The 27060-nt window shown below is 38.6% G+C and overlaps 3 protein-coding genes across 6 annotated transcripts in view; 2 read left to right on the top strand and 1 right to left on the bottom strand.

Moving 5' to 3' along the window:
- LOC119730484 (GATOR complex protein DEPDC5-like) overlaps positions 1 to 22047 on the bottom strand; it is a 75085-nt gene extending 53038 nt beyond the window's left edge. For both annotated transcript variants that reach the window (XM_038203422.1, XM_038203423.1), the window contains exons 1-3: positions 21984 to 22047; positions 20126 to 20300; positions 17409 to 17496 (exon numbers count right to left, since the gene is read on the bottom strand). In XM_038203422.1, coding sequence (XP_038059350.1) covers positions 17409 to 17496; positions 20126 to 20159 — 122 coding nt within the window. In that variant the 5' untranslated portion in view covers positions 20160 to 20300; positions 21984 to 22047. The remainder of the gene's footprint in view (positions 1 to 17408; positions 17497 to 20125; positions 20301 to 21983) is intronic.
- Positions 1011 to 15011, top strand: LOC119730488. Of its 3 annotated transcripts, XM_038203436.1 has the most exons (8): positions 1011 to 1116; positions 2390 to 2476; positions 6635 to 6734; positions 9609 to 9945; positions 10403 to 10579; positions 11094 to 11281; positions 12594 to 12852; positions 14667 to 15011. In XM_038203436.1, exons 3-8 carry the CDS (start codon positions 6675 to 6677, stop codon positions 14789 to 14791), a joined length of 1146 nt encoding a protein of 381 aa, XP_038059364.1. In that variant the 5' UTR covers positions 1011 to 1116; positions 2390 to 2476; positions 6635 to 6674; the 3' UTR covers positions 14792 to 15011. The 3 variants fall into 3 exon arrangements, with proteins under 3 accessions (XP_038059364.1, XP_038059365.1, XP_038059366.1); XM_038203437.1 differs by lacking the exon at positions 2390 to 2476 and having other exon boundaries at positions 1057 to 1116; XM_038203438.1 differs by lacking the exons at positions 1011 to 1116; positions 2390 to 2476 and adding an exon at positions 4655 to 4836.
- Positions 22048 to 22407: 360 nt separating the features above from the next.
- Positions 22408 to 26270, top strand: LOC119730882 (endoplasmic reticulum resident protein 29-like). Its single transcript, XM_038203946.1, has 3 exons — positions 22408 to 22589; positions 24623 to 24761; positions 25266 to 26270. The coding sequence occupies exons 1-3, from the start codon at positions 22470 to 22472 to the stop codon at positions 25763 to 25765; spliced, it is 759 nt and encodes a 252-aa protein (XP_038059874.1). The 5' UTR covers positions 22408 to 22469; the 3' UTR covers positions 25766 to 26270.
- The last annotated feature ends 790 nt before the right edge of the window (positions 26271 to 27060 follow it).

Here is a 27060-nt window from a genome sequence, read left to right as displayed (position 1 = left end):
CTACAACACTGGTAGCCAATCAGCACACTACACACCAGCGCTCCGCGTTCCGTGCAACATCACGCACCACACACGCGTCAATCACCATATAAGGAGATTGTTTACTACTACTCGCGAGAGGATATTCCATACCATGGCTAGAGGGGTGTTTAAAAAAAGCAATGAAGTAAAACTGTTCAACAAAATCTTTGGAAATGTATAATTTTGACTCGGGTTGACTTTGTGTATTTGTTGTATTTGTGAATGTGAATACAAGTACATTTAAGACCGGATCAGGGGAACGCGTGCTGACTCGAGCCGAACCGACCAAGCACATAATTATTCCCTTATTGTCAAAGAAGCCACATGACTGTCTATGTGGAATCATGGTGGATCGTCGCGTCTTGGGTGACATGAGCATGGTTGAGATTATTTTGCGTCGGGATGCCGCCTGTTTCAAGCAAATCACACGATTTCTCAGTTTTGTGACCTGAGCATTAATATTTTTCTGCTTGCTGCATGCTGGCGACGGTTCCGTCGTGGCGCAAGCAAATCGCAGGTCGACCTGAGGCCGGCTTAAAGGGACACTAGGTCCTGGAACAGTAAGACATTAGGTGGGTTTCCTTTCAACCAGATGTTTGAAATAGGCTAAGTAAACATTCCAAAACATAACATTTTCGGAGATTTCAGGACCTAGTGCCCCTTTAATGCACGCTTACCCACTTACCGCTAGTAAGTGGTTTTTGGGGAGGTAAGTGATTTACAAAAATGGGTAAGTTGCTTGGTAAGTCAATTCTGAACAGTAATGTTGCACAGTTTTCTTTAACTTGGATTTGAGAAATAGCACATTTAGGATTGTTTTGTAAATAAAAGCAAAATTTAAATACATGAACAATGTTTACTACAAAACAAAATCATAATATTTTCTCCCTTAATTACGTTTTTAATCTTTTAAACCCCCTACAAAACATAATGGAGCAACCCCTTCTTAGCCATCACTTCGTGTAGGTGATGTCGAAAAAATCTGTGTAGTAATGCACTAGAGCATGACAGGAATTTTGTCATGAACTACACGTTCTAAATAAGTACCACCTTGTTCAGAACGTTGTGATTGTAAAGTTAGCTGTGAAACGAAAAGTAAGGTCTAGTTTCTATCGCTCTTTTTATGACATTTAAGATATTTTGTAACTTTTTGAGACATACAAGTAAATGTGTGAATATTGTTTTGTTGAAATGGTAGATGTTTTGGCCATTATAATCTGTACCTTGATCAGGATTAAGGAAATTTCCACCATGCATATGGCATGTATGGTGACTGTTGGCACATGGTTAATGACTGCGTGTTGCCTTTCGTCTTAAAAATTGTCATAGCCAAGAGTGATTACACTTTATATTACAGTGGCCAAAATAATCTTGACTGACCCATGCGATTTGCAATTGGTGATATATTTTGTTGTTTTTGGTCTTTTAAAATCCAAATTTCTTCAATTGGGCAGCACGCATTGTGCATGTTTCATCATGTAAAAAAAATATGGCAATGGTTTAGGACACCTCCCTTTTTTATTACTTGTTCAGTTCAAAAATGATTTTTGTAAATGACTGTCAAATTTTCCAAAATTATGTTTTCAGGCCAAAGCAGACCTTTTTAAATAGATTAAGTCTAGTTTTTTAATTTTTTTTTATCTGATTTAGCACTTTTATACTAGAACGAGTCACAGCAGTTCAGGCGCTGTCATCATGTTACCCCAAAATTTTCCTCAAAAATAAAAACCCTGTCCTCTTTATATACAAAATTAAGCCTGCTGATAAAGTGATATTCAATATGGTATTTGAGCAGTGGCGTAGCCAGGAATTTTTCAGTGGGGGGGGGGGGGGGGGGGGGGGGGGGGGGGCGCTGGGGGGCTGCAACATTTCATGGGGGGGGGGCCGGGCGCCATGTGGATCAATGATAATTTTAAAAAAACTCAAAATCTCAGTGGGGGGGGGGGGGGGGGGCCACTGGGGGGCGACAAGGTTTCATGGGGGGGTTGTCGCCCCCCCGTGGCTACGCCACTGTATTTGAGCGAACTAAAAATATAAAGTTACTTTTCCTGCTGGTAACTACTTGACACTCTTAAAAAAATTAGTCTTAACATGGGTTTTAATGCCATTCAGCTCCTACAACTTTTACAAGATTTTAAAAATACTGTCCCCTAAATTAAAGCTGCCTATTCATCAAAATGTGAACATCTGTGATATTCAAGACGACTTTTTTTATTCATTAAAAAATGACAATTACTGATGCACTTCCAACAATATTTGTTTCGTGAGAGCAATGAATGCAAATTATATTGGTATTTCAAAGTAATACATATTTGCAAACATACTTTGTCACCACAACATGCAAAAATATTTTCTGTTTTGATTTCAGATGGTAGTCGGGACAAGTGATTTTGTAATCATGCTTAGTGGGGCAAATTTATGCAACAATCTAATCATCATTTGATCTGATGATCTGGTAAGTCAGATTTGAAAATGGGTAAGTTAAAATCTGGGAGTGGGTAAATACTGGGTAAGTGGGTAACAAAAATTAAATTCGAGGCTTGGTTAAAATGTATAATTATCGAGAAAGTTGTTAGTAATTTGAAAATGGGTAAGTTAAAAGTAAGTTTGGTAACCTTTGGTAAGTTAAAAGTAACTTTGGTAACCTTAGCCCCATTGTGTCGAGCAGTAGCTGCTCTCTTTACCATGGTGTTGGAATATTTGCACATATTCCAACAAATCTTAGATATTCTAATAAGGTTTGGAAAAGTCTGGCCAATACTGGAAATGTCAGCGGTTATTTTATTAAATGTGGTATCTAGGGCACAAACTGAAGCAATTCTTTGAGGCAACTGTATCAGAAAGCAAATCTTTTTCAAAGTTGCAAAGTGATGATCACACAATCCAACCTGCACTATTACTATAATGATAATAAGCAAGATGGAAAAGGCATATTCCTGTGAGTGAAATTGACTTAATAATAATATTCACAGTTTTAATCAAAATATGTACACCCCAAGTAAACAAGTTGAAATTAAAGCCACCAAGATATAACATACATTTACATAACTTCTTTTTGCAGGATCTAATCAGAGTACTTTCAGGGGGCAAGTTACTATCCCACAATGGCACTATGGCACAACTGTAGCAGTATACCGCTTAAGGGCCCCGAAAAAATTCGGATTCTAGATGCTCATGTGGTGTGATCTGAGGCAATTTCTGACCACTTTAACCAATATTTTCCAAGCAAAAGATAATGATTTAAACATCATTTTCGAGGTTGAAGTCATTGAATAAGCTATTATATTCTCCGCTAAAGGCGTGGGGTTCGGGGCCCGCTTAAGGGCCCCGAAAAAATTGATTCTAGATGCTCTGTGGTGCGATCTGAGGCAATTTCTGATCACTTTAACCAATATTTTCCAAGCAAAAGATACTAATTTGAACACCATTTTCGAGGTTGAAGTCATTGAATAAGCTATTATATTCTAAGCTAAAGGCGTGGGGTTCGGGGTCTGAGGGAAATATCTGAGGCAATTTCTGACCACCTTAACCAATATTTTCTTAGCAAAAGATACATTGTAGTACATAATAGGGCCCTGTAAATGAGGCACGAGTTCAAAAATCTGGGGGGGGGGACATTTGATATTGTGTCCCCCACCCTTCAAAAAGTGGAGGGGGGGGGGACCCCCCCCCCAGGATTGACGCCCATGGGTTGGGGGGGGGGGGTTGGGGGGGGGGTCATGGTTGGTAAGTAACACTGAACTGATGATGTACATAGTCACAATGGTTGAAGCGCTGTGCCAACTTTTTGTTCACAATAACTGTCACGGTACGGTTGATTTGTACAATACTGGGAACCAGTACAGCTACTCTACATAAGGTCAGATTGATGTTTCCAAAAAATGGAGCAGTGTACAAAATGATGCTCGTCTCATGCAACACGACAATCTCAACATATGAGCCAAATTGTTCTCAACCCTTGATACTTTTTTAAAGGTTTTCAATTCTAGGCAGGGACAATTTGGCAAGTGGTCAAAACTACATGTAAGGAGGGATAATGCAGTTGAGGCATTGAGGCAATTTGAGAAGAAAAACTCAAAAATGAAATTGAAATTAAAAAAGAATTGATGATTGTAATACTGGTAATAGTGCGAGAGTGTGACAGAGGATATTGAAGAACAATTGGAAAGTAAAAGGAAGAAAAACTTTTTTTTACAAAAGGAAAAATATCACTGGAAAAAAAAAACCACATTGTATTCAAACATTTACCCCAAAAACTGAAAATACAAGTATGTACAGTATAATGTGTATATAGTCTAGGCGTTGAGTTTTGCACACATTAATAGACATGTTGCATTTATATTACTGTTTCATAACCTTGCTATAGATACTGTAATTGTGTACTTCTTGCATGAACTATGATAGGGCAAAGGTGACCTTCAAAACGGAGTTCAAAGCCACTTCATGCGCGTACATGTGTAAATACATGATCAAAGTCTGGCGCATTATCATTTTATATGGAAATGAGCATATACAATTACGTACACATGCAGTCATCATGATAGTGCCCTGCCTGTCTGCACAGCACATATCACACATGAATGGGTTCACGTACATTGTTACCACATACAGACGGGTCTATATGAATGGGTATATGCTCTTTATAGGATAGCTACATAATATGCACTATGCACTCTGTACAAAAACCACCACAACAACCATATGCATTCATGCACACACCTATATGGGGCTATATCATAGCTGCATACCATTTTGGTGGTGCAGAACTTCAAAACTCTCTGCATATGCATAACCCTCTCAGCTTTCTGAACAACTGTAAGTATCTGTAAATTAGGGGGTACTGTTGGACTAGGAATGCAGGGTCTTGTGGTGGGATGCTGTTTTAAAAGTTATTTGACCAAAAAGAACTCATCCACATATAATCTGACTTTCATACCTGAGCTGTCTGTACCTTTTACTTAAGCACAAGCAGTCAAAATGTGTTCACCCCACCATGACCATTGACCACTGTATTATCAGTACATTCGAGTCAATCTGGTGTACATTTGAGTCAATATGGTGTACATTTAAGTCAATCTGGTAATTGTAATGTAGCTTTTTATATTTGTTTTAAATTTATAATTGCAACTTACATTTTGTCTGGATTTTTAAGTGCTCCCCCCCCTGTTAATTATTCTTTCTCAATGTATTTTAATCCTGTATATATATTTTAATGATGGCCCACTGAAAATCATCCTATGACATGGCTACCTTCAGTAACTAAAGAGAATGAAAGGGTTGCTTTTTTCAAATTAGGGTCAGCTTCATGTACATGTTTTGTATAGGGTTGGCCCCAATTTGGGGGGTTCCGTGGGCCTTTTTTCACTGGTGTACTGTGTGCACTCCCACTTTGGGGCCTACATGGCACTTTGGGTTTTTGAAGGAAGTTCTCAAGCTATACAGGGTGAGTCAAAAAAAGCAAAACCAAAATGTCGGGACTATTGTTTTAGCCCTTGCAAAATCTAGGATACGAAAGCCCATATAGGCTTTCTTTTAGTACAAGAATCATTCAAATCACTCATATACCTTTCAAGTTACAGAATTCTAAATATACACGTACACAACCACTGTTTTAAAGTTCTGTCCACGGATCACAAGAAGGTATTAGTGTTCTTTCAGCAAAACAAAAACAAATCGCATAGGGATGTGTGTGTGAACTGTTTTCGTTTTTCTGAAAGAACGCACACTTTTGTGTGATCCGTGGACAGAACTTGAAAAGTACATGAGTGATTTGAATGGTTCTTGTACGACAGAAAGCTTATGAATTGGGCTTTCATATCCTAGATTTTCAAAGTGTATGCACAACTTCACTAACACAGTAGTCCCGACATTTGGGTTTCGCTTTTTTGACTCACTGTATATGGATCAACTGTGAGTAACTTTTAGGGTACAAAGTTATTGTTAAAGATTTTACTGGTATGCAGTTTGAAGGATTTTTTTTTTAAAACCGACTGGCGCTGTACCTCTCTTTTAAAAAAGTGAGTATACATCTGCAGGTAATTCAGGTACATATTGTTCAGAATCGCACCAAGCATTTTTGCTCACTTTAATGCAGACTGTTATGGATTTACTCTATGAATTTGGCCTTCTTTTTCAGTTATGGCTGGGCCTCACTTTATGGTTGGGCCTCACTTTATATTACTCAAACTCAATAAAACTTTCTTTCGATCAACCATGCCCATGTTGGCAGTTACTAGTTTTACACTACCACCCAACACTGGTATTTTTTTTCGGTGGGGTGAGAAGGGGAGCCGAGGGGGGGGGGGTGCAACAGGGGCATCAACATGATTGTTATGTTTGCAGTTACATTTTAAGATTAGAAATAACACTTATATTTTCTACAGAATTTATTTACGTGCAATCTATACAAATGCACCCAACCTATACCTCAAACCCCCACCAAGGGAAAAGAGAGTGAAAAAAATGTATTAATAATGTACTTTAAAAGCCTATAATCTTCGATAAGTTCTGGATTTAATTAATTATTTATTTGTTTCAAATTACAATAGGAGAACACATGTAGCTTCAATTTAAGGTTTTTGTTAAAACCATATTTTTTTCCATTTCTCCACAGATTTACGTTGACTAAAAGTTAACAGACGAACCCTTCAAACATGGCGGATACACAAATGAAACAGGAGGCACTGGAAACGGCCAATGGCAAAACAACACAGGTACAGACCAACAAAGGCAATATACAACATTTGCAAACATCAAAAAAACAAAACTACCAAATTATATGATACCTTGCTTGACCATTTGAAAGTGAGTAATAGTCTCAAGTATCCTGTGAAATCATGGCACCTGGTGTGCTATCATTTTGAAGAAAAGTGGAATTTTTGTATCAATTTCCAATGATAGTCGGCCGACCATCATTGGAAAAAAATGCCTTTTTTTCAAAAACAACTTTAACCAAATTTAGTTAGTCCACATTCTGTTTGCAATCGCTTACACATCTGTGAACAGGTACAAGCCAGCTAGTCTGGTTCCCTGACCTGACAATTCCCTGAGGAACATTGTATATAAATTGCTCAGTTTCGTCTGAAGTAGGGTCAGGGAACCAGACTGCGAAAACAGCATTTCTTTTTCTAATATCCATGAACACAAAACTTTAAACAGGTTAGTGTATCAAAACTTATTATAAAATACTGAACCCCAAATCAAACTATTTCTGGAAATTACAGCAAAAGCAAATGTTGTATATTACCTTTAAAGGTCCATGGAGGAGCCACTTTGTTTGTTCTGGCTTAAATTCCAATAACTTTTTTCCATGCTTAAACAGGTTTTCAAAGGATGTAACAAATGTTTGCACATTTTCTTTCTCATGCATAAAATCAATTGAAACAGATTTTGAAACAGTAACTTCTGGAATATGCATTCTGGTCCTCAGGCAACTGGGCCTGTGACGGCAGTTTCAAGCTGGTTGATAATTTTTGTTTTGTGTGTGCATTGCAAAAACTATCAAACAAAACATTCTGTTTTCAGGATGGCTACATTTTTACACAAAAAAATAGATGCCAGTTTTTGCAGGGAGTCAAACAAATGAATGCTACCCCTTTGGTTTTCGCAGTTTCCATTTTATTTGTGAATATAATACAGCCATTATCTTAAATGGCACCAGGCATTACTAAAATTTATGCAAAATGATTTAATAAATGAAAAAGTAATAAACAAAGTCCCTTTTTTTAATCAGTGGTTGGGAGTCCAGCTCACCAACCTGACACAGGCTGAAATCAACCACATGATTGGTTTTTTCCCCCCTTTTGACAATTCAAACATTTTGTAACTCTTTGTGACGTACAAGTAAATGTGTGAATTTTGTTTTGATGAAATGGTGGATGTTCGTTCATTATATTCTGTATCTTGATCAGGATTACGGAAACTTGTCACCATGATGTTGGCAGTGCAGTGGGGCTTTAACTAATGATTGCGTGTTGCCTTTTGTCTTTGCTGCGCGCGGTTAAAAATTGTCACGGCCAACTACTACGGCTAACAGTGGACTTACTTAAACCAAAATATTCTTGACTAAGATGACATTTTCAATTGGTGATATTTTGGGGGTGTTTTGGTCTTTAAAATCCAACTTACTTTTGGGCAGCAGGCAACGCACGTGTTTCATCATGTCAATTAGGCGAGTAGTGGATTTTTTTCTACTCGAGAACTCGCAAAGAAATTCGCAAGTAGTTAACCGAATTCCCATAAAAACTGAAAAATGACTTATTTGTAAGTATGACGTAAAGTAACCTACAAGCAAATAGCGTGCAAGTCACACCGCAATCTACAGCACTGAGGTATCCTTACTATGCCACGTCTTGGGTCATTTACTTGATTAATTTTTTTTGACGAATGGAATCCTAGGGAGAGAGAGGTGGAGGGAGTAATTCCCTGTTTGCAGGGGACGTATTAAGCATTGAACCCTAAACCCTAAATTGCTACTCACGAGTAGCTGCTTCTACTCGCGCCAGGACGAGTACTCAAATAGATGAAAAACCACGAGTAGAACGAGTAGCATAAACCACTCGCGAGTACTCAAGTAACTCGCCCAGCGATAATGATAATGTGCTTCATGTAAACTGGGAATAAAATGTTGTTTCGTTTTGCCAAATGATAGTTGCTTTGTGTGTGCATGGACAGAAAGGATCTGTGTAAAACCCTCATTGTGTGTATCAAATCTAATTGGCATTGATGCGTACAACCATATTTAAAATACATGTAATGCAGTTTTTGAAAAGCTTTATGTTGAACTTAAAAGGTGATTAAAACTTAAAATCTAATTTTAAGGCACACAAAAAAGAAACACCCTTAAAAAAAAAAAATGAGTTTCAAAGTGGAATTTACTTCATCCAACTTCTATAACTTTTTTTTTAAAGTACTGTCCTCCTAAACTAAAGCTGCCTGTGCATCAAAGTTTGCACATTTGTGATATTCAAGACTTTTTTTCCTCTGACCAAATGTACAACTTGTTTCTTTAAACCCATTCTCCCAACTTTAGAGTTAGAATTGGTACAATGATGTGGGTTATTTACTGACAAAGTTTGGGGGAAAGAATTCTTTTGATCATTAGGAACCTTTTATTTTTAAGGGTTCTAGAATATACTTTACATTTTTTATTCACTAAAAAAATGACAATTACTGATACACTTCAAACAATATGGAGAAAAAAGAATGCAAATTACGTCGGTATTGCAAAATAAGTACAAATTTGTAAACACAATTTGTCACCACGACATGCAAAAAATATTTTCTGTTTTCATTTGGTTGTAGTCAGGACAAGTGTGTACTACGATTTTACACGTGCATGTAGTTCATGTATAGTGGGGAAAATGTATGCTACAATCTAATCATTGTCTGACTGATGATAAAAATCTGGAAAATCAGATTTGAAAAAGGCTTAGTTAAAATCTGGAAGTGAGTAAGTGCTGGGTAAGTGGGAAAAAAAAGAGTTGAATTCGAGGCTTGATTTCATTGCACAAGCAATCCCTTTATGAAAAGAGAAAAATACATTGCCCCCTCTGATAATTCTTCATTGTTTGATACTTCTTCCACAGAACCGTGGGCTAATTGTCACCAGAGCGGGAGCAAAGCGACGCAAGTTCACTTCCCAGACACGGAAGATGACCAACCGCAACACCAATGGACACACTCTCCCGGCACGACGATACCCAAGCATCGAGGAACTCCTGAGTTCAGCGGACTCATCAAATTCTCTGGACTACCAGGGATTCGCCGGGGACCATTCTCCTGCATCAAGGAACTTTGTCAGCAGCAGGGGCGGGGAAACTCTGGCCCAGAGGGAGTCCAACGCCATGGTCCAGCTCCGAGCAGAGCTGGAGCAATACAAGCAAGAGAACAGGGAGCTGAGGGCCAGACTAGCAGAACTTCTCAGTAAGTCAAGCTACATGTACATTCCCTACCATGCCTACTGATGAAAACAGCTGGAGTGCCCTCTATTGTTGTGAAAAAGGCATTGGCAGGCAAAAGGGCATGGATATAATTTAAAACAAAGCCTTTGAACTTTTTAAAAAGATCATTCTGTTCCATCATTTTTGGGGAAAGAGAGGAACAATTTAATGTAATTTTTTGAACCTTTAAAGTGCAATTCCATTACTGAATCCTTTCTTTTTATAATTTGCAAAATTTGCATCTTTGTAGGCTTTTAAAAAATTCTTTGTTCAGATGTTATAAACAATTTTGTACAGCATTTTAACAAGTTTTTCTTTGTTTTGTTTGCATATTTGCTAGTATTTTTTATTTTTTTTAATTACTGCCCCACTCGGAATCCCCCTCTGACTGACAATGCTAACATTATAAGAGTTTTTTTTTACATTCTTCTTTTACTCAGATTTGAGAGAATTGGAGAAAACATTGAGAATGACCCTGCAAAGCTTTGGGGTGCCGACACCCAAGTCCCCAAGGGAGGCCTGCCCATGTAGTCATAGTTACGAGTCGCCATGGCAAACAGAACCGGAGTTTCAACAGATATACTCGAGCAGTGAAGAAGAGGAGGAAGAAGTAACAGGTAAGAAATTGTCATTAAAAAAGGACTTTCATTTCAAACCTAAACCCACTCCATGAAAAAAACTGCATCAACTGATTAATTCCTTCAAAATTGTCTCCTGTGTAGTGGTTGCATGTTTGGTAGAAAAGTACTTCTTGTATTGTGTCTTGGGAACTGTTATGTCATTGGTCTAAAACTGCCAAATGTACTGACACTGCGATTGTTGGAGGCTCATGAAAGGATTGAGGCAGTATCCACCCTTCCAAGGAAAGAAATCAAGAAATAACCGATGATTTTGGAGGATTGAAGCTGTATCCAGTTTTAACATGGTGGCAGTTGGAGGATTTTGCAGGATTGAGGATGCATCCTAGCAAAAAGGCCTAGGGGTTTGGCCTAGGGTTAATGTGGAACATGTAGCTACACCTGAGTACACCGTGATTAGCACTAACTCTCACAAATCCAAACAAAATCAAACAATTGATTCTGTTGGATAACGAACTGTTTGACCCCACCATCCTTTCCTTTGTTTTGACAGAGTTCCAGAGAGCCATTCCTTCCCAGTCACTGGCTACAAAACCGAGACTGTATCAGACAGCAGTGCAGCCACAGCCGCAGCCACAGCTGCAGCCCCAGCCCCAATCACAACATCCCAACCCAAACCCAAGCACCTTGTACCAAGCAAATAGTGGCAGGGCTCGACAAGACTTTCAACGTTTTCCCAGGGTTAGTTTTAATGTGTTTTCAGACTGAGTCTATTACAAAAACCCTCCTACTACTGGCAGACTGGTGTCCACAATGGCTTTGGTTTACAGTTGATGGCAACACAGGGTCACACTTAAAATGGTACATAAAGAATCTAAAAGGATATTCGTTTTTGAGGAGTGATAAAAGGGTGGGATATTCAAAACTAACATGAAAACACACATGTTGAAAATTAAAATCGTCAAGTACATGTTTATGATACAAATCCCGTGATCTGATACACCGTGCCCTCTGGAGACATGCACACAGTAGGGAACAAAAGATTGTCTCCACAGGGCAATTTCTATCTGAATACGTCTCCACAAGGCTTTCACGAATTACGTATATGGATTTTACTCGAAAAACTAAGAATTTCCAAGGTATGTTGATCTGTCGCAAATGGTAGAGTTTTAGAAAAGGGATATTACATGTAAGTCCGAATTTCAGCCAAGGAAATTAATTCTGGTTAAAATAAGAGCATTTTGAAACTGTACTTTCAAACTCGAAAACTTAAGTTCTCCACAAGGATACAAATTTCAGTATGCGTGCTTATTTATACACAAATTTTGTTGATGCAAAATTCCATCAAAATACGTGTACATGTAGTGATAAGTTGCTGCACCCTGGCAAACCGGTGGGGGAGTGGCAAAACACCAGCTGTACTTGTAAGTGGGAGGTTGTGGGTTCGAATCCCACCCAAGCATAAGCTTGTGATTTCTTTGTCACAAGCCCTCAGACAGCACTGAATATAAAGTGGCAAAATTCAATATTGAAATCGGCTGTGAAAGGCGGTGTCAATTTCTTTTCATGCATTGTGTTCCTTGCCAATAATAAAACCACTCAAAATCCAAAGAAGATTGTTCGAACCTAACCCGTTGAAGTTTCAGCTCGGTGGATATTACAGTTTTCGAGAAAACAGTGAAAAAAAAATGCACAACATTTAGATCAAAAAACACAATTTCGTCAATGGCACTCTTAATTCCAAATTCCATAAATCAGACATCAATGCATGAATGGACTGATCATTGGAAATCACCTACATTTCTTGATTTCTTCGAAATGACAGCACGCCAGATGGAATAATTTCACAAGGTGTTTACATGTAGTACCAATACGATATTTAATCCAATTAGTAAGCTTTTTGATAATAATTTGGTACATGTAGGTTACTTTTGGGATAAATGCAACTGATACTATATGCCTTTAAGTTTTTAGGTTTGTTTTGTTTTCTTTAGTTTTTGTGTTTATTTGTTTGTTCTTTCTTTTATTTTGGCTTTTCTATTTTCTCTAACAGAACACGGCTGCCTGCCCCGCCACCCAGGTAGAACTGGTCCCTTCCAGTGGCATCTATGTCGACTCCAACAGGCTGAGTTCCATTGCCTTCAAGAAGGGCTGGAGCTACACCTTACTGACCCGTAGCCTGATGCCCATGGTCTTCAACACACAGGAGATGGAGAGCAGCTGCGTCCGAGGGGAGAGAGCCACGGGCAAGGGGTCCCTGAACTCCCCAGCCAGGCCGGCGCTGGACCAGGCCAAAGTGCAAGCGATCATCAGTGAGTATGGGTCTCATACGAGAACTTATGTACACCATACACTGCAGTTACATTGTATGCAGGTACCCAACATTTGTGGCAATGTGTTATCCAATTCCCAAAACACTCATGACAACACACCCATGTTTGTTTTACATACGCTATGTGGACATTCCTTTGTTTTCGTGTAGTTAAGAAAATTCAGTACAAAAGATAGCTTTACTTTAACTGTGAAAACTCTTTCAACCCAATTATTTTCTATGATTCCCTTTAGTGTTTCTCTTCATTTTGCCACGGCTAAACCTAACCCAAAAATGCCTCTAAACCTGTTTTCGAGAGAGGGCGAAACGTTATGTGGACACGGCTTAGTCCACATAACGTCAACACAACCTGCATTATGTGGACATCTTTTGTTCACAAGTCCACATAGTGAATGTAAGACAAACTCACTGCTACAGGAAACTATTATTTTTCACATTGGGGAGAACTATGTACAGAGTGCGCGCTGTGCACGTGCCAGTTGCCATAAAAGGAGATGTTAAGTGCTACGCGCACGAGGCACATACATGTATCATCGAAATAACAAGAGGGGTGTTCACAAATTATGAGGTAAAATTATTAAACAAAATCGTTTGAAAATTGTGAATTTTTGACTTTCGGGTTTTTTACAAAAAGGTATATGAATGGGAGTAAGTATATTCTTGGCCAGTACTAAACAAGCACGTTTAAAACCAGCTGGGGGCCTGGTCGTGGATAATGGCCAGAGCTGAAAATCAGGGTTCAGGCCCCTAGCCAGTTTTAAAAGGAACTTGCTTAAAACTGGCCAAGCACATATTTTATTCCCTTAATTAATAAAAATGAAATGATTTCAAGGAATAACAGTAATTTTAATACACAGTTGTCATGCATACATGTGACTGGTTTGGCAATAGCGCATTCTAGTTTGATGTCTTGAGTTTAGACATTAATTTAAGGCACGCCTTCTACACACTATTAGTCCTGCTTTGATGCCCTCCCTCAGTCACTCCATTCCCTATGGACTAATAATTTAACAACCGCAATCGTTAGCCATTACTAAGGTAGTATTTCATTGGTGCACCAATTGCATTTTGGTCCAAAGAGTATTAAGTGTGCCTGGGAAACATGTGCTCCAGCATGGTGCCACAGCACCAATGGCTTTTAATGAATTGATTAGTCTATGTGTCAATATCTGTTTCAGTGAGAAAGCCTTACAGGGCCCATGCAATGTAATATTTTTATTGGAATCCTTGAATATGCACCTTTGTATCCCATTTAACCTTATTTCGGATTTTTGTTTTGCCATTTTCAGGGGTATTTTGGTACCTTTTTGGTTTTTATGCTAATGAAAATTTCCATATTCATGAGCAAAACTGTGACGTCATTTCAGGCAGAAACCTCAATGTTACAGTTATTTCAGCACCACAAGTTGCCAGAATTTTTGATATTTTGCTGTTGTAAATTTTCCTTTCTTTGGTGATTCGTTGTTTTGTAACGTGTACATGACTTGACAGTAAGCCAATGAGCAAACTTTTCTCACAAATGTTTTCAATGAGCAAATGTTTGAGTTCACAATTTAAGCACAAAACCCCTGAACTGAACAGTGTCTTCCTGAAATGACATCACAGCAACAGCTGCCTCAGTTGTGCAGAGAAAAGCATGGAAAATTGTGCATGTTTCAAGAAGTGCACTTTTCAATAAAATTTCTCACAAATGGATGTCAAATAGTTGCACAGAATATGTTCCTGAGACACATTCATTGCATGGACCCTAACTAAGCAGCAATTTTGTTTTGTTTTCCCCTTTTCCATTGTTAGCATTCGTCAGCGGCCAGTTCCCAGACATCCAGCCTTACCAGATCACCCAGACTATGAACCAGAAGCTAGTGGACGTCAGAGGCACCATCAAAAAGAGGACACAGGCAGCCAAGTTTGTAAAATAAACAAGTCACCTTGTCACACTAAAGCCACCATGCTCTCGTTTTACAATGTACATGTAGTTGGCGTGACATGTAGTCACATATTCATGAGTGTTACAGAACATGGCCATGAACTACATGGGAGTGACCAACAGTCAGATGACTGCCTTTTTCATAGTACACACTTGTTAGTGACGGGTTCACTATGTAAATTTATGCTGTGATGTGTTTTGTACAACAGAGTTTTGTACACTCGAGGGGGGTTGGCAAATGGAGCCTTAGGCAAAGCCGAGGGAGCCCATTGCTGATACCATGGCACTATTATTTGTAAAACTTTTTCAACTTTACAGAAGTAAGCAGCTGAGATAACTTTTGAGATGATATTTCAATGTGGAAACAGCTGCAGGCTTTCAAGCAGACCCAGGTGAAAATAATAAGTAGAACAGAATGATCAAAATATTCTTAAAAACAGGATAAAAGTAGGACTTTGCTGTACAAAAAAAAGGATAAAAGTAGGACTTTTGCAGGATTTCAGGAGTAGTTTTTGTCGATACTCGCCCATGTCCACAGCATCATAAGCCTCATTTGGCATGTTCTGTACTCACAACACTTGTGCTCCATCCTCAACTAAGCTCTTGGAAGTACAGTTGCAGTACTCCTGTGCCTAAGCCCTTCATTGTGTGATTTACATGACAGTGTCAGGCGCGTTTCTAGACCCAATATTTTTGGGGGGCTAGCACGGTGGATCCAGAATTTTTTTCAGGAAGGCGTGCTGAAATGTAGACCGGTTATTTTTTCCAGACACTTAGGCCTCCGAAAATCAATAGGAGGAGGGGGGGGGGGGGGGGGGGGGGGGGGGGGGGGGGGGGGGGGGGCTCATGCCATATTTTCAATGGGGAGCGCCAATAACATCCTAAAATCATTCACACTATATTAACTAATGCACCCTTGTCACGACTATTTCTTTAGGGGGAGACCGTTCGCATGTACATCACAATCCTTCTTTTTGCTAATGCAATTTTTATTTACGGAATTTATTTTTTGGGGGGGCTAGACAAAAATTTTTTTGGGGGGGGGGGCTACAGCCCCCCCTAGCCCCCCCATAGAACCGCACCTGGACAGTGTGTAACACTGTTATGAAAAACATTCAATGGCGTTTCAATTTTGCCAGAGTTGTGGGACCAAAAAGTAGGAATTTCTAGAAAACAAGTACCAAGTGGTACAACCCACGGTGGCCGGGTAACGTGTGAAGACGGCTTACAGCACCATCCGTGCGCGCACCCGGGCCGTACAGGTACCTCAAGAGTACAGAAAACGAAAACGATTGGGGCGTGATCTAATATGCAAAAATATGCAAATTAGACGCATGCACATCAGTGTTATCATAATTGGCATTCGGAAGCAAAGCTGTAATACTCCAGTTGCATGAATACAATATATGGCCGAGCAAACTGTCCACCAGCCAAACCACCCTCCCACCCACCAACCAACCACCATAAGCAGCTCAAGCCCACAGCGTGTTTCACACCTGCCATGGGAAATCGTAGGAGCAACGTAAAACAACAAAAAACTACGGAAATGTAGGAAAAGTAGGAATACTTGAAAGCCTGCTACTGATTAACCTGCAGAATTGCAGTCAGGGCCATAACTAAAGGCAAATCCCACAAATCACAAGTAAAGTCACAGCTTACAAAGCAATGACAAAGGTACACGTGGACATGTACAGGGTGAGTAAAATAAACGAAACCCAAATATCGGGACCATTGTTTTAGTGAAGTTCTGCATGTAGCACTTTCAAAATCTAGGATATGAAAGCCCAATTCATAAGCTTTCTTTTAGTACAAGAATCATTCAAATCACTCATGTACTTTTCAAGTTGCGGGAGTTTTAAACCCAACCACCGTTTTAAAGTTCTGTCCACGGATCACAAAAAATGTGTGCGTTCTTTCAGCAAAATGAAAACAATTCACACACATCCTTATGTGAATTGTTTTCGTTTTCCTGAAAGAACACTGAACTTTTTGTGATCCGCGGACAGAACCTTAAAACAGATGTTGTGTTTAAAACTCCGTAACTTGAAAAGTACATGAGTGATTTGAATGATTCTTGTACTATTAAAAAGAAAGCTTATGAATTGGGCTTTTATATCCTAGATTTTGAAAGTGCTACATGCAGAACTTCACTAAAACAATGGTCCCCACATTTGGGTTTCGGTTTGTTTTTACTCACCCTGTATGTATGCCGTTGTCACATTTCATTGTCTTCATGTGGCTTGTGACTTCAATCTAAGATGACTTAGGAGGACTTCACTACAGCACTGCCCTAAATGTGCATCATCTTTGTACGTCATTTTCCTAAAAATTTTCTACTTTTTTTAATAACATATTTTTTATTATTATTATAGTTACAGGTAGGCCTAAATGTTGTTCCTTTTTAAAAAAAAATTAATCTGAGAAAAAGAAGTTAACCGATTGGTTTCTTGCTGCCTCAAACCGTCCTGCCTGTTACTACCTAAACCGCCCAAAATTGCCCCAGCACTGTACGGTTTTGTACATTCATCAAGGAATAAATACAATGTACAATGTAAGAAAAAGTACAAATGAGTAAGAAAGTCTCCAATTTTCAGAAGTTACACTTTTACCTGTTGTCCTCGTCAGGATGATAAATTTCTAAGATGTCACCGACTTGGATGCCGGGGAACTCCTTAGGGTTAAGAATCAGCTCCTCCTCTAAAGAAATAAGGAGGCAAAAAGCTTTGTAAATCAACAGGTACAGGTAACTATATTACTTTTTATAGCAACAAACTGGCAGCCGTATTGCACTTGATTTACAGAATCTTTGAGTGTTTAAATAATCACTGATTCAGCGATGTTCATGATTCATGTGTTTTTTACTATATCACTGCACTTTGGTTTGAGATAAGGACATTTAATTAAATGCAAAGGTACCCATGTACATGACTTTCTTCTGGCATCAACGAAAGTAATCAGTTAAAGTATTTACTACTTTTAGTACTAAATCTTTTTTAAACATGTTAAAAATGCAATACACTCTCAGTGTAAATTTTTCAAATTCAAAGTGCCAATTACAACAATGCTGCTGAACTGTATACATGTGTACAGTATGTACATTTTTTGTTTTTCTGCTGTAAATTCAATTATACTTTGTGCATGTGACTTTTACGTTATACTGATTGGGAATTTTGGATAACAATTTGGTATGTGGGTAACACCTTGGGATATTATGTGAGCATAGTCTACTGGTATCCGTGTCAGCTATCAACTAATAATGAACCTTGTTAGTAACAAATTCAGATTTATACGCGCATGCGATTATATGGGCCTGGGGGCAAGAAGCGAAAGCGGTCCATTGAAAATGAACAGGGGTGCAAATATTCTGGTAAATTTTTCTAAAATTTTCCCAGATTTGTTTTTTTTTCTTGAGAAAAAGCCTCTGATATTGTTGTACACTGTATTATTATCAGACCTAAGTGTTTTTTTTGGTGAACAAAATAAATACTTTAAAAATTGATTTCGTCCCGTGTGCACGAGGTTGAAGGAAATCAGCAGGGATCCTTTCCATTTGTGCACCACAAAAAAAACGCTTTGGCCTGATAAATAATACATGTATGTACCTACAACAATATTAGAGATTTTTCTCAAGAAAAAAAGCGACAAATCTGGATTAATTTGAGAAAATATGACTAGAATGTTGAACCCCTGTACATTTTCAATGGACCCCTTTCGCTTTTTTGCTGCCAAACCGTTTATACGCACAAATGTGACTTTATTAGTAAACGGTCCAGTAAAGCTGCTTTGAAACAAGACTTTTTTTCAACTGGACTTTACTGTTCATACCAGTAGATGTGCACATTACGTCTAAATTTGATGACTAGTTTAAAAGAATTAAGCTTTGAACTTGGCATGCAATATTGCAGCAACCACTCTTACTGTTTCATACCTTTTATATGTTGGTATTTTTACGTAAGCTTTCATAAAAAAGCTTAATTTTTGTATGGTGTTTGTTATTTTGTTTCTCTTTACAGTTTTGGTTCATAAAACGTAAAAATAAAATGTTTCTAAAGAAGGTTTGTCTTTGAAGAAAAAGGTTTACAATGGATGATTTATATTTCATGTACTGCGACAATGATAATAAAAACAGTCTATTTTGTGAATTCTGTTGTTTCAATGTTCAGTTCTTTTCTTCCCCAGAAAATTATCTTATCCCCTCAAGTTCTCTGGGGCTGTCCATTTCCAAATAAATTAGTATTTGATTATTCGAAACTGCATTTGACTAAGGGAATAAATGTGTGCTCGAGAGGTTCTAATCACTCTGTTTAAGACTGCTTAGAGTCTGGGTGCTGATAATTACCCGAGCCGGAGGCGAGGGTAATTATCAGCACCCAGACTCTAAGCAGTCTTAAACAGAGTGATTAATACCGACCGAGCACATATTTATTCCCATTCATAAATACCTTTTCGGTAAAAAAAATTCAAGCAATTCCTTCAAAAAATCCCGATTTTGTTCAACAAGTGCACTCCAGCTTTTTGAAACATCCCTCTAGCAAAATAATGGAGTGTTCAGCTGGCGAGTAAGATGTAAACAACCCTTTTATGGAGATTGACGCGCGCGTGGCACGTTCTACGCGATGTCGTGCAGAATGCACCTCGGGCGTTGCGTTTTGAATTTAGAACTATAAAATTCTGACTCACTGGTAGTGTTGCGCATGCCTACGTGAGGATTGTGAACGTTCAACCAATGAAACGGTAAGAGGCACTGGATTTTTAGGAGTCCACATTTTATGTGACACTGGAAAAGTGTTTAAGACCAGCTAGCCATGTCTTTATCATCCGTTTAAGACCAGCCACGTGACGGGCTCTCGACCAATAGGAATGGCTAAACTGTCTGAGGTATTTATGAATGAATATTTAAATATTTGAAACTCGTTGATCAAGTTTATACATTTGCCAGCCGCAACAGCGAGCTGCGCCGGCTCGCTGTTGCGGCTGGCAAATGTATAAACTTGATCAACGAGTTTCAAATATTTGAAAATTGATTTTTTTTTTATGATTGAATATTTTAATATTCAGTATATCAGGACAGCCCGTAAGTTCTCAACAAATCAAGGTATATGATGACAGAAACTTCAATTTTTTTTCAGTGGAATTGGAACATACATACACGTAGGGTTAAACAAGGTATAAGAAGGAGGTGATAACTTAATTTTTGCCTCGTGAACATTTTGGAGAATTTTGTCGGCTAAAGAGTGAGTAACGCTGGCCTGATTTAGTTTCGCATGTTTTTCTGCACTCGAGGTCCCAGTCTGGGTTTTACCAAACCAGTGACGGCAATACTCACCACAGAAGCTCTTCTGGTGAACCCACAGCTTCATCCTGCAGACAATTCTCCTTGATAAACGAAACAATTGCCGACATGAACGACACGCTGACAGTGCGCTCTATCCACTTTGAGTAATCTGTTGGCGTTGATTCATCATTATGGTGATGTCACTGTGAGTAAGAGTGTCTCAGGTCTGCACAATTTTCAAACACAAAGAAATACAACAAATCAAAAATTGATGTCAAATCTGTAGTGCTTTGGACATCATTTGTCATTTTATAGGAAGTGCCACTCATTACATTATTGTAACTTGCATACGTCAACATTTGTACAATTGTGTAGTCATCAATTCAATGCATGAATCCAATGCTGTGTCGACAAGAAAGTGACTGTTGCCAAAAAAGTATCATCTGACACACTTTTACGATGTAGAAACACACTTTTACGATTAGGCCCTAAATGACACAACAGTCGAGTTTAATGCATACCAGTAGTTTTCTCTTTTTCGAATAGTCAAACCGACAAAAAGCTCTTTGAATATTCGGTTGATAATCGAATATTCGAATATTTGGTATATTTGAACAGCCCTAACTGCCACTGGTCACATACAATCACCGTTTTGACAAAGTGCGGAATCTGAGATTTTAAGCTATCTGAGATTTTTGGAAATTCTAACATTATATCGTTTACACAGTAACATGATTACCAAATTTCGACACACAAAATTCCATCCTTCGTTAATTATGCTAATTACACAAAGTTATAAAAGTGCGACACACTCAGTTTTCTTTTTGACAAAGCTATTCGTCACATTACTTATAGTCTCATTGCTTTAATATGATGTGTGCTATATTTAGATTGGAAAAATGTTTTAGCCTCCACGATTTGTGTTTTGACAAAGTGACGAATCTGTCTTCTAAAAATGTAAAATGAATAAATACGCGCGCGCTGTGTACATGCATATGCTATTTAAAGTATATTGTGACAAAGTAGAATTTCCGTTTGGACAATGAAGTGAAGAACAACTTGGAACATGTTGGAAAGAATGTTGCAACCTGACGCCACTTCAGCGTTTGTGTACAAAGGCTATGGAGGGGGTCTACCCGATGTTCCCCAATACCTATGTTTCCCAATACTGATGTTCCCCGAAATCCTTAGGATAAGGGTTAGGCATTTCAGGGAACATCGGTAATTGGGGAACATAGGTATTGGGGAACATACATGTAGGTATGCATCCCTTAGCTTGAGTAACTCCAGCTTAAGCAATTCCTGATGAGCTTGTTAAGCTGGAGTTACTCTAGCTGGAGTTACCCAGCCCTGAGTTTTATCATTGGGTTGTCTAATAGACAACCCAATGATAAAACTCAGGGCTGGGTAACTCCAGCTAGAGTTACTCAAGCTATGGAGGTAGCACCCCTATGTCTGATATGGAGAATCAAGAAAATTCTTAACAAAAAATGTTTCTGAGTCTGACTCAGTCCCAGATTCATGTCTTATCAACATTTTTACAATGACTGCTTATTGAGATGATATGAAGAAAAAAGTGGCGTCAGGTTGCAACATTCTTTCCGAAAAAATCGACCAACTTCAAACGTGATTTTCTCAAAACTCAGTTTTGCAGGCAAAAGTATGCATATTCGTCACTTCGTCAAAACGGTCAATGACGGTGACACGTACCCCGTACGATACACAGTGACTGAGTGAGTGGAAGGAGCGGTCGGTCACTCGCTTGGAATATCATCAAATGTTGGCACTGCACTGCAACTAAGTTTTCATAACCATGCAATATGAAACCATGGAGCTATAGCTCCATGATGAAACCTTCAAGTACAGTCATTCACAATCTCTTAATGACGAAAACTCTGGAAATCATTACCTTTGGGAAAACGGTATTTGTTAACATAATTCATGGCATCAAAATATCAAGTCCATGGTCAATGCAATGTTGTGGTCTGGCAAGCTGCTGCCCGCGATTGCGCGAAGGTCGTGAACCCGGCAGGGACCGCCTCGACAGTCATTAGATAGAAATTGACAATAAATTTAACCAGAATGAAGGTCGGGCATTAAAAGGTATCTCAAATTCTACTTTTACCAATCAACGTGCTTTTGGCAAGATGAAAATAGAAAAAAGAATCTGGCTTTTGAAATTAAAGAAACTTTAAAGAAGTGCGTATAGTTGTATGGTAGGCAACAGCCGTTGAGAAAACAACAGCGAACAGCCGTTGAATAAATGGCCTGCTAGTACAGTCTGAAACCCAGACGCTGCAATACTCAGCGTGATGAATTTGTGGAAGACGATAAGCACCTGATCGAGGCGGCTTTTCTGGAAACTTTCCAGCGGAATCTCTAAAAAATACTAATAATGGCTCACAAATTTCGCTTCATTTTCAATTTTCTTGTGATAATTGTAGTTCTATCTGAGGGGGTGAATACTCTACCAGTACAGGGATCGCTTCAGTTGGACTCTCTGACTTTTGATAAGGTAGGTAGGCCTAGGCCTATTGAAAAAAGTTGTGTGAGATTTTTAAACTCACTCACGTCACTGGAGGAAAATAGCCCTGTTGTGCGCTTTCTTGCAATTTGCGCAATCTTAAGAATGAGCGCGAATTCTTCAAAACGAGCGCGCATTCTTAAGAATGAGCACGAAATCTGAGGAATGAGCGCTCATTCTTAAAATTGCGTGGGAATATTAGTTTTTTATTACTTGCGCAATTTATGAATTTTGCGCAATCTTAACAAACACTGCACGGCATTATTAATTATGTTAAATTAAACGTTTTCCTGGCAGGCCCTAAGGCTAAGAGGAAATAATCGTATGACGAGAAAAGAAAATGAGCTATGCTTCTATACCCATTGAACTACGATGATTTGAATTTTTTTAATTAGAGCTGTTAATATTGTAGGTAGATTAGGTAATCTTTCTTCAAAATTTTCGAGAAATTAAGACATCTTTCTGGAGTTCATGCACCAGTTTCGGAATAAACTCCTCAGTAAATTGGGAAACCAGACGTGTGGCCTAATGTACAGCGCAGTGGGGCTAGGAGGAAAATAATACACTGTAATGCTGTTATAAAATGAGTACACCATGCTACAAACATAAGTGGTATGTCCTGGTAGACCTATCGTGGACACAATGAAATAGGAGGGCGCTGTTTGGAGTTGGAAAACTCTTTTTATATATCCTCGACCCTCCATAAGGCTTTTTGCGAGTGCGTATAGGGGGTATTCAATATATACCCAGTTTAAGGCGAAGTAAAAAAAAAAACATGTTTAGCGTCCCCGCCCGCTTCCTTTTAGAGGCCGCCTCCTTTTTTTTTTTTTTTTTTTTTTAAAGACAAAAATTGATAAATTTTAACAATCTCTGATGAAAGAAATCTTATTTTTAGACTTTTATACTGTGTATAAAGCTGTGGAAATAGTCAATGAGTCCAAGTGGCGGCCATTTTGAAAAAAGCTGGTAACCATCTTGAAAAATGGCCCGGCCGCGTTGTCTTGAAAAATGTGTCGGGCGGCCATTTTGAAAAAAAAAAAAAAAAAAAAGGGCCTCCTCCTTCCTTTTTGTCAAAGAGGCAGGACGCTAAACATGTTTTTTTTTTATTTTGCCTAATACCAAAAGGAAAGAATTCCATACATGGTTATCACAAATTCTTCCCTGCAGTGAGCTATAGTATCAGCCATCAAAAAGCGATGTCTGTCCTATAGTAAAAAGTCAAATTTAGCAGGGAAAAATTGAAGCAATACTGAGAAATGACTTAACGTTAGAATGTTTCAGACCAGTCTTATACTACTTTACTAGGGTTTGTGCACTGAGTATCAGGTGATGTCCAGGAATGGAATTCTTTCCACAATGGCCATTTCAATTAAAAAATTCATAGTTGAAATGCACAGTAACACGGGACTGTTGACAAAAGCAACATTTTGCAGGAAAAAGGTAACGCACAAGTAAAAAATTTTGAAATTTTTGAGGAGTCAGGTTGCCGTAGTGGTACTTTCCTCGCCTTCCACCGCTGTGACCCGGGTTCGAATCCTTTCTGGGTCAATATGTGGATTGGGTTTTCAGTCCCTACCTGATTCCGTGGGTTTTCCCCAGAATATCTTCTGGGCTTTTCCTCCCACCTCTAAAATTGTAATTTCTTCTCATTGTCTTCTCTCTAAGTTGGTGTGATGTTTCCCCTGGGATGCTATACCGACTATAATACAGTTGTATACTACAGTCGACTCTCGTTAGTACAAACTCTGTTAATAGAAAATTCCGGTTATAACAAACATAAAACTTTCGTCCCGACTGTGCATTTATGTGCACAAGGAATGGGACTGATGTTCCTCTTAATACAAAATTCTGATATAACAAACAATTTGGCTACGTCCGAACGAGTTTGTATTAACGAGACTCGACTGTATACAGATATAGATACAGTCACTGGCCTATTTGCATGCAAGCAAGCAAGCAAGAATGGTCAATTTGCAGAGGAGCGCAAGTGTGCCTTCTTTTTTTGTCTTCTTTTTTTTACTCAGGTCATCAGTCGCTTCAAAGCTGTCTTGGTCAAGTTTGATGAGTCGTATCCGTATGGAGAGAAGCAGGAAGAATACAAGGTCGTTGTTGCAAGGGGCAGCTCCCAGCCAGATTTGATCATCGCCGAGGTTGGAATTTCAGGTAGAAAGTCAAACTGGTATCATTTAAATGGCGTCAGGTTGGCGTAGTGCCTTAGCGGTAATTTCATCACCTTTCACCACTGGGACCCGGTTCGAATCCCGCTGCGGCCAACACGTGGATTGGATTTTCAGGGGGGTGTACATTTGATAGGCACATACTATTTTTGGATGTCAACTCTAATTTTTGGTTAGTTTTTTTACCAGCATGATGCTATTAATTTGTACATTTATACAATTTTTTTTTTGCATATTAGTAGAATAAGAATAAAAAACTGATGCTGTATTTAGATCTTTTCAAAGTTTGGACTTTTGGGTGAAATATTCAATTTTGATATTTTCTTTCAGTTATGTAAGTCTTGCAAATTTCCTGTTTTTAATTTTTATTAAATTTGCTAACAAATCGGAGACCATCTATATCCCTGTACTAGTCTGCGCTATCACATGTACAAAATCTCTTGTGTTGTGCAAGTTTGTAATGGTCAGTCTTTTTTTATTCAAAATCCAGATTACACAGATAATGGAAGCAAGGAGCTAGCAGAAAGGTTCGGTATTGCAAAAGACGACAGGCCAGTCTACAAGCTCTTCCTCCAGGGCCAGACTGACCCCATTGACTACACGGGAGAGATCAAAAGCAGCAGCATCTTGGAGTTTGTCAGGGAACGCTCGGGACTCTGGATCGGCCTAGAGGGCTGTCTCGAAAACTATGACAAGCTGGTCGAGAAGTTTGTGAAAGGAGACGAAAAAGAGCAGAGGCGAGTTTTGGAGGCAGCCAAAGATGGGCAGGAAAAACTGTCGACAGACGAAGAGAAGAAATCGGCCAATGTCTACGTCAAGATGATGGAGAAGATGTTGGAGAAAGGCAAGGGCTTCGCTGCGACGGAGGTCGAACGAGTCCAGAAACTCCTCAAGGAGAAACTGACAGCGGCCAAGAAGAAGCTTTTTGAAGTCAAACAGAACATTCTCTTGTCTTTTAAGTCATTTGTGAACCGAAAGGAAGAACTTTGATATTTAAATGTTATTGTCGTTTTTTTTTAACCAATAACAAAATTATTCCTTGAGTTTTCAGCAATACATCTGGCCAGAGTGATAATCATATTTTGTTTCGTTGATAAGAAAATTTGGTCGTTTTATTTACATTTTTGTAATGTATGACAAACAAAATTAGCCGTAGAGTTACATCAATATTGGAATCAATAAATCAAATCATAAGATAAATACTAGTTTGGTGGCAAACAAAAAATTAATTTGCAGTGAAAGTTTTCAATTTATTCCAGCACCCATTAATAATCAAATACCTGTATGACATTCCAATATCTGGCCCTATCAGTCAAATTAATTGATAAATTATATTATTGTAAGATTCTACTAAGATTCAGTTTATATTTGCATATTCTTGGTGTATTCCTACAACTTGATCTTTTTTAAATGATAGGGTGTTGCAATTTACATCTTAAGGTAAGGCCAAAAAAAAATAGTCGGTCTCTGGTCAGACCAAAGTTCCGGAATTGATGCGGCGACGCGGTGGTGGTTTTTTTTGGTGGCTTTTTTTTTTTCAAGCTTGTATTGTACAGACAAGGTGGGTACTATTTTCCTTTTTTGTGTCCTCATTATACATTGGTGTCCTCCATAATTTGCCATAATCATTTGCCTTGGTGCAATTTCCCCATTCCTTGGTGCTCCTTGGTACAAACATTTGAGGAGGCGCAGCAATAGAGGGCTGTTGTAGCTTCCGTGTTAATTTGAAAGAAAAAAAAGAAGGTTGACGCGCATGATTAAAATCGACGCGCGTGCTGACCAGAGACTGAGTATTTTTTTTTTGGCCTAATACACAACATTTGCAAACATCAAAAAACAAAACTATTAAATTTAATAGTATGAAATACCTTACTTGACTGTAAGTGAATAATGGTCTCAAGCATCCTGTGAAATCATGGCACCTGGTGTGCTGTCATTTTTTAAGAAAAGCGGAATTTTTGTATCAATTTCCAACGATGGTCAGCCAACCATCGTTAGGAAAAAAAATGACTTTCTTCAATACTGCCCGGTCCTGCCCCAATTTAGTCCACATTGTGTTTGCAATCAGTTACAATATCTATGAACACAAAACTTTAATCAGGTCAGTGTAACAATATTTGCTATAGAATACTAACCCCAAAATCCATCCATTTCTGAAAATTACAGCAAAAGCAAATGGTGTATTTGGATTGTGGGAATGAATTTGCACATTTACTATTTGTTTTGCACCAAATACTTGTGTAAGTTTGACCAATGTTCAGTTTTCAACAGCTTATTTAGCACTC

The sequence above is a fragment of the Patiria miniata genome, unplaced genomic scaffold, assembly GCF_015706575.1.
Source record: "Patiria miniata isolate m_02_andy unplaced genomic scaffold, ASM1570657v1 HiC_scaffold_22, whole genome shotgun sequence".
Classification (NCBI taxonomy): Eukaryota; Metazoa; Echinodermata; class Asteroidea; order Valvatida; family Asterinidae; genus Patiria; species Patiria miniata.
This window is presented reverse-complemented; position numbering and strand designations above follow the sequence as displayed.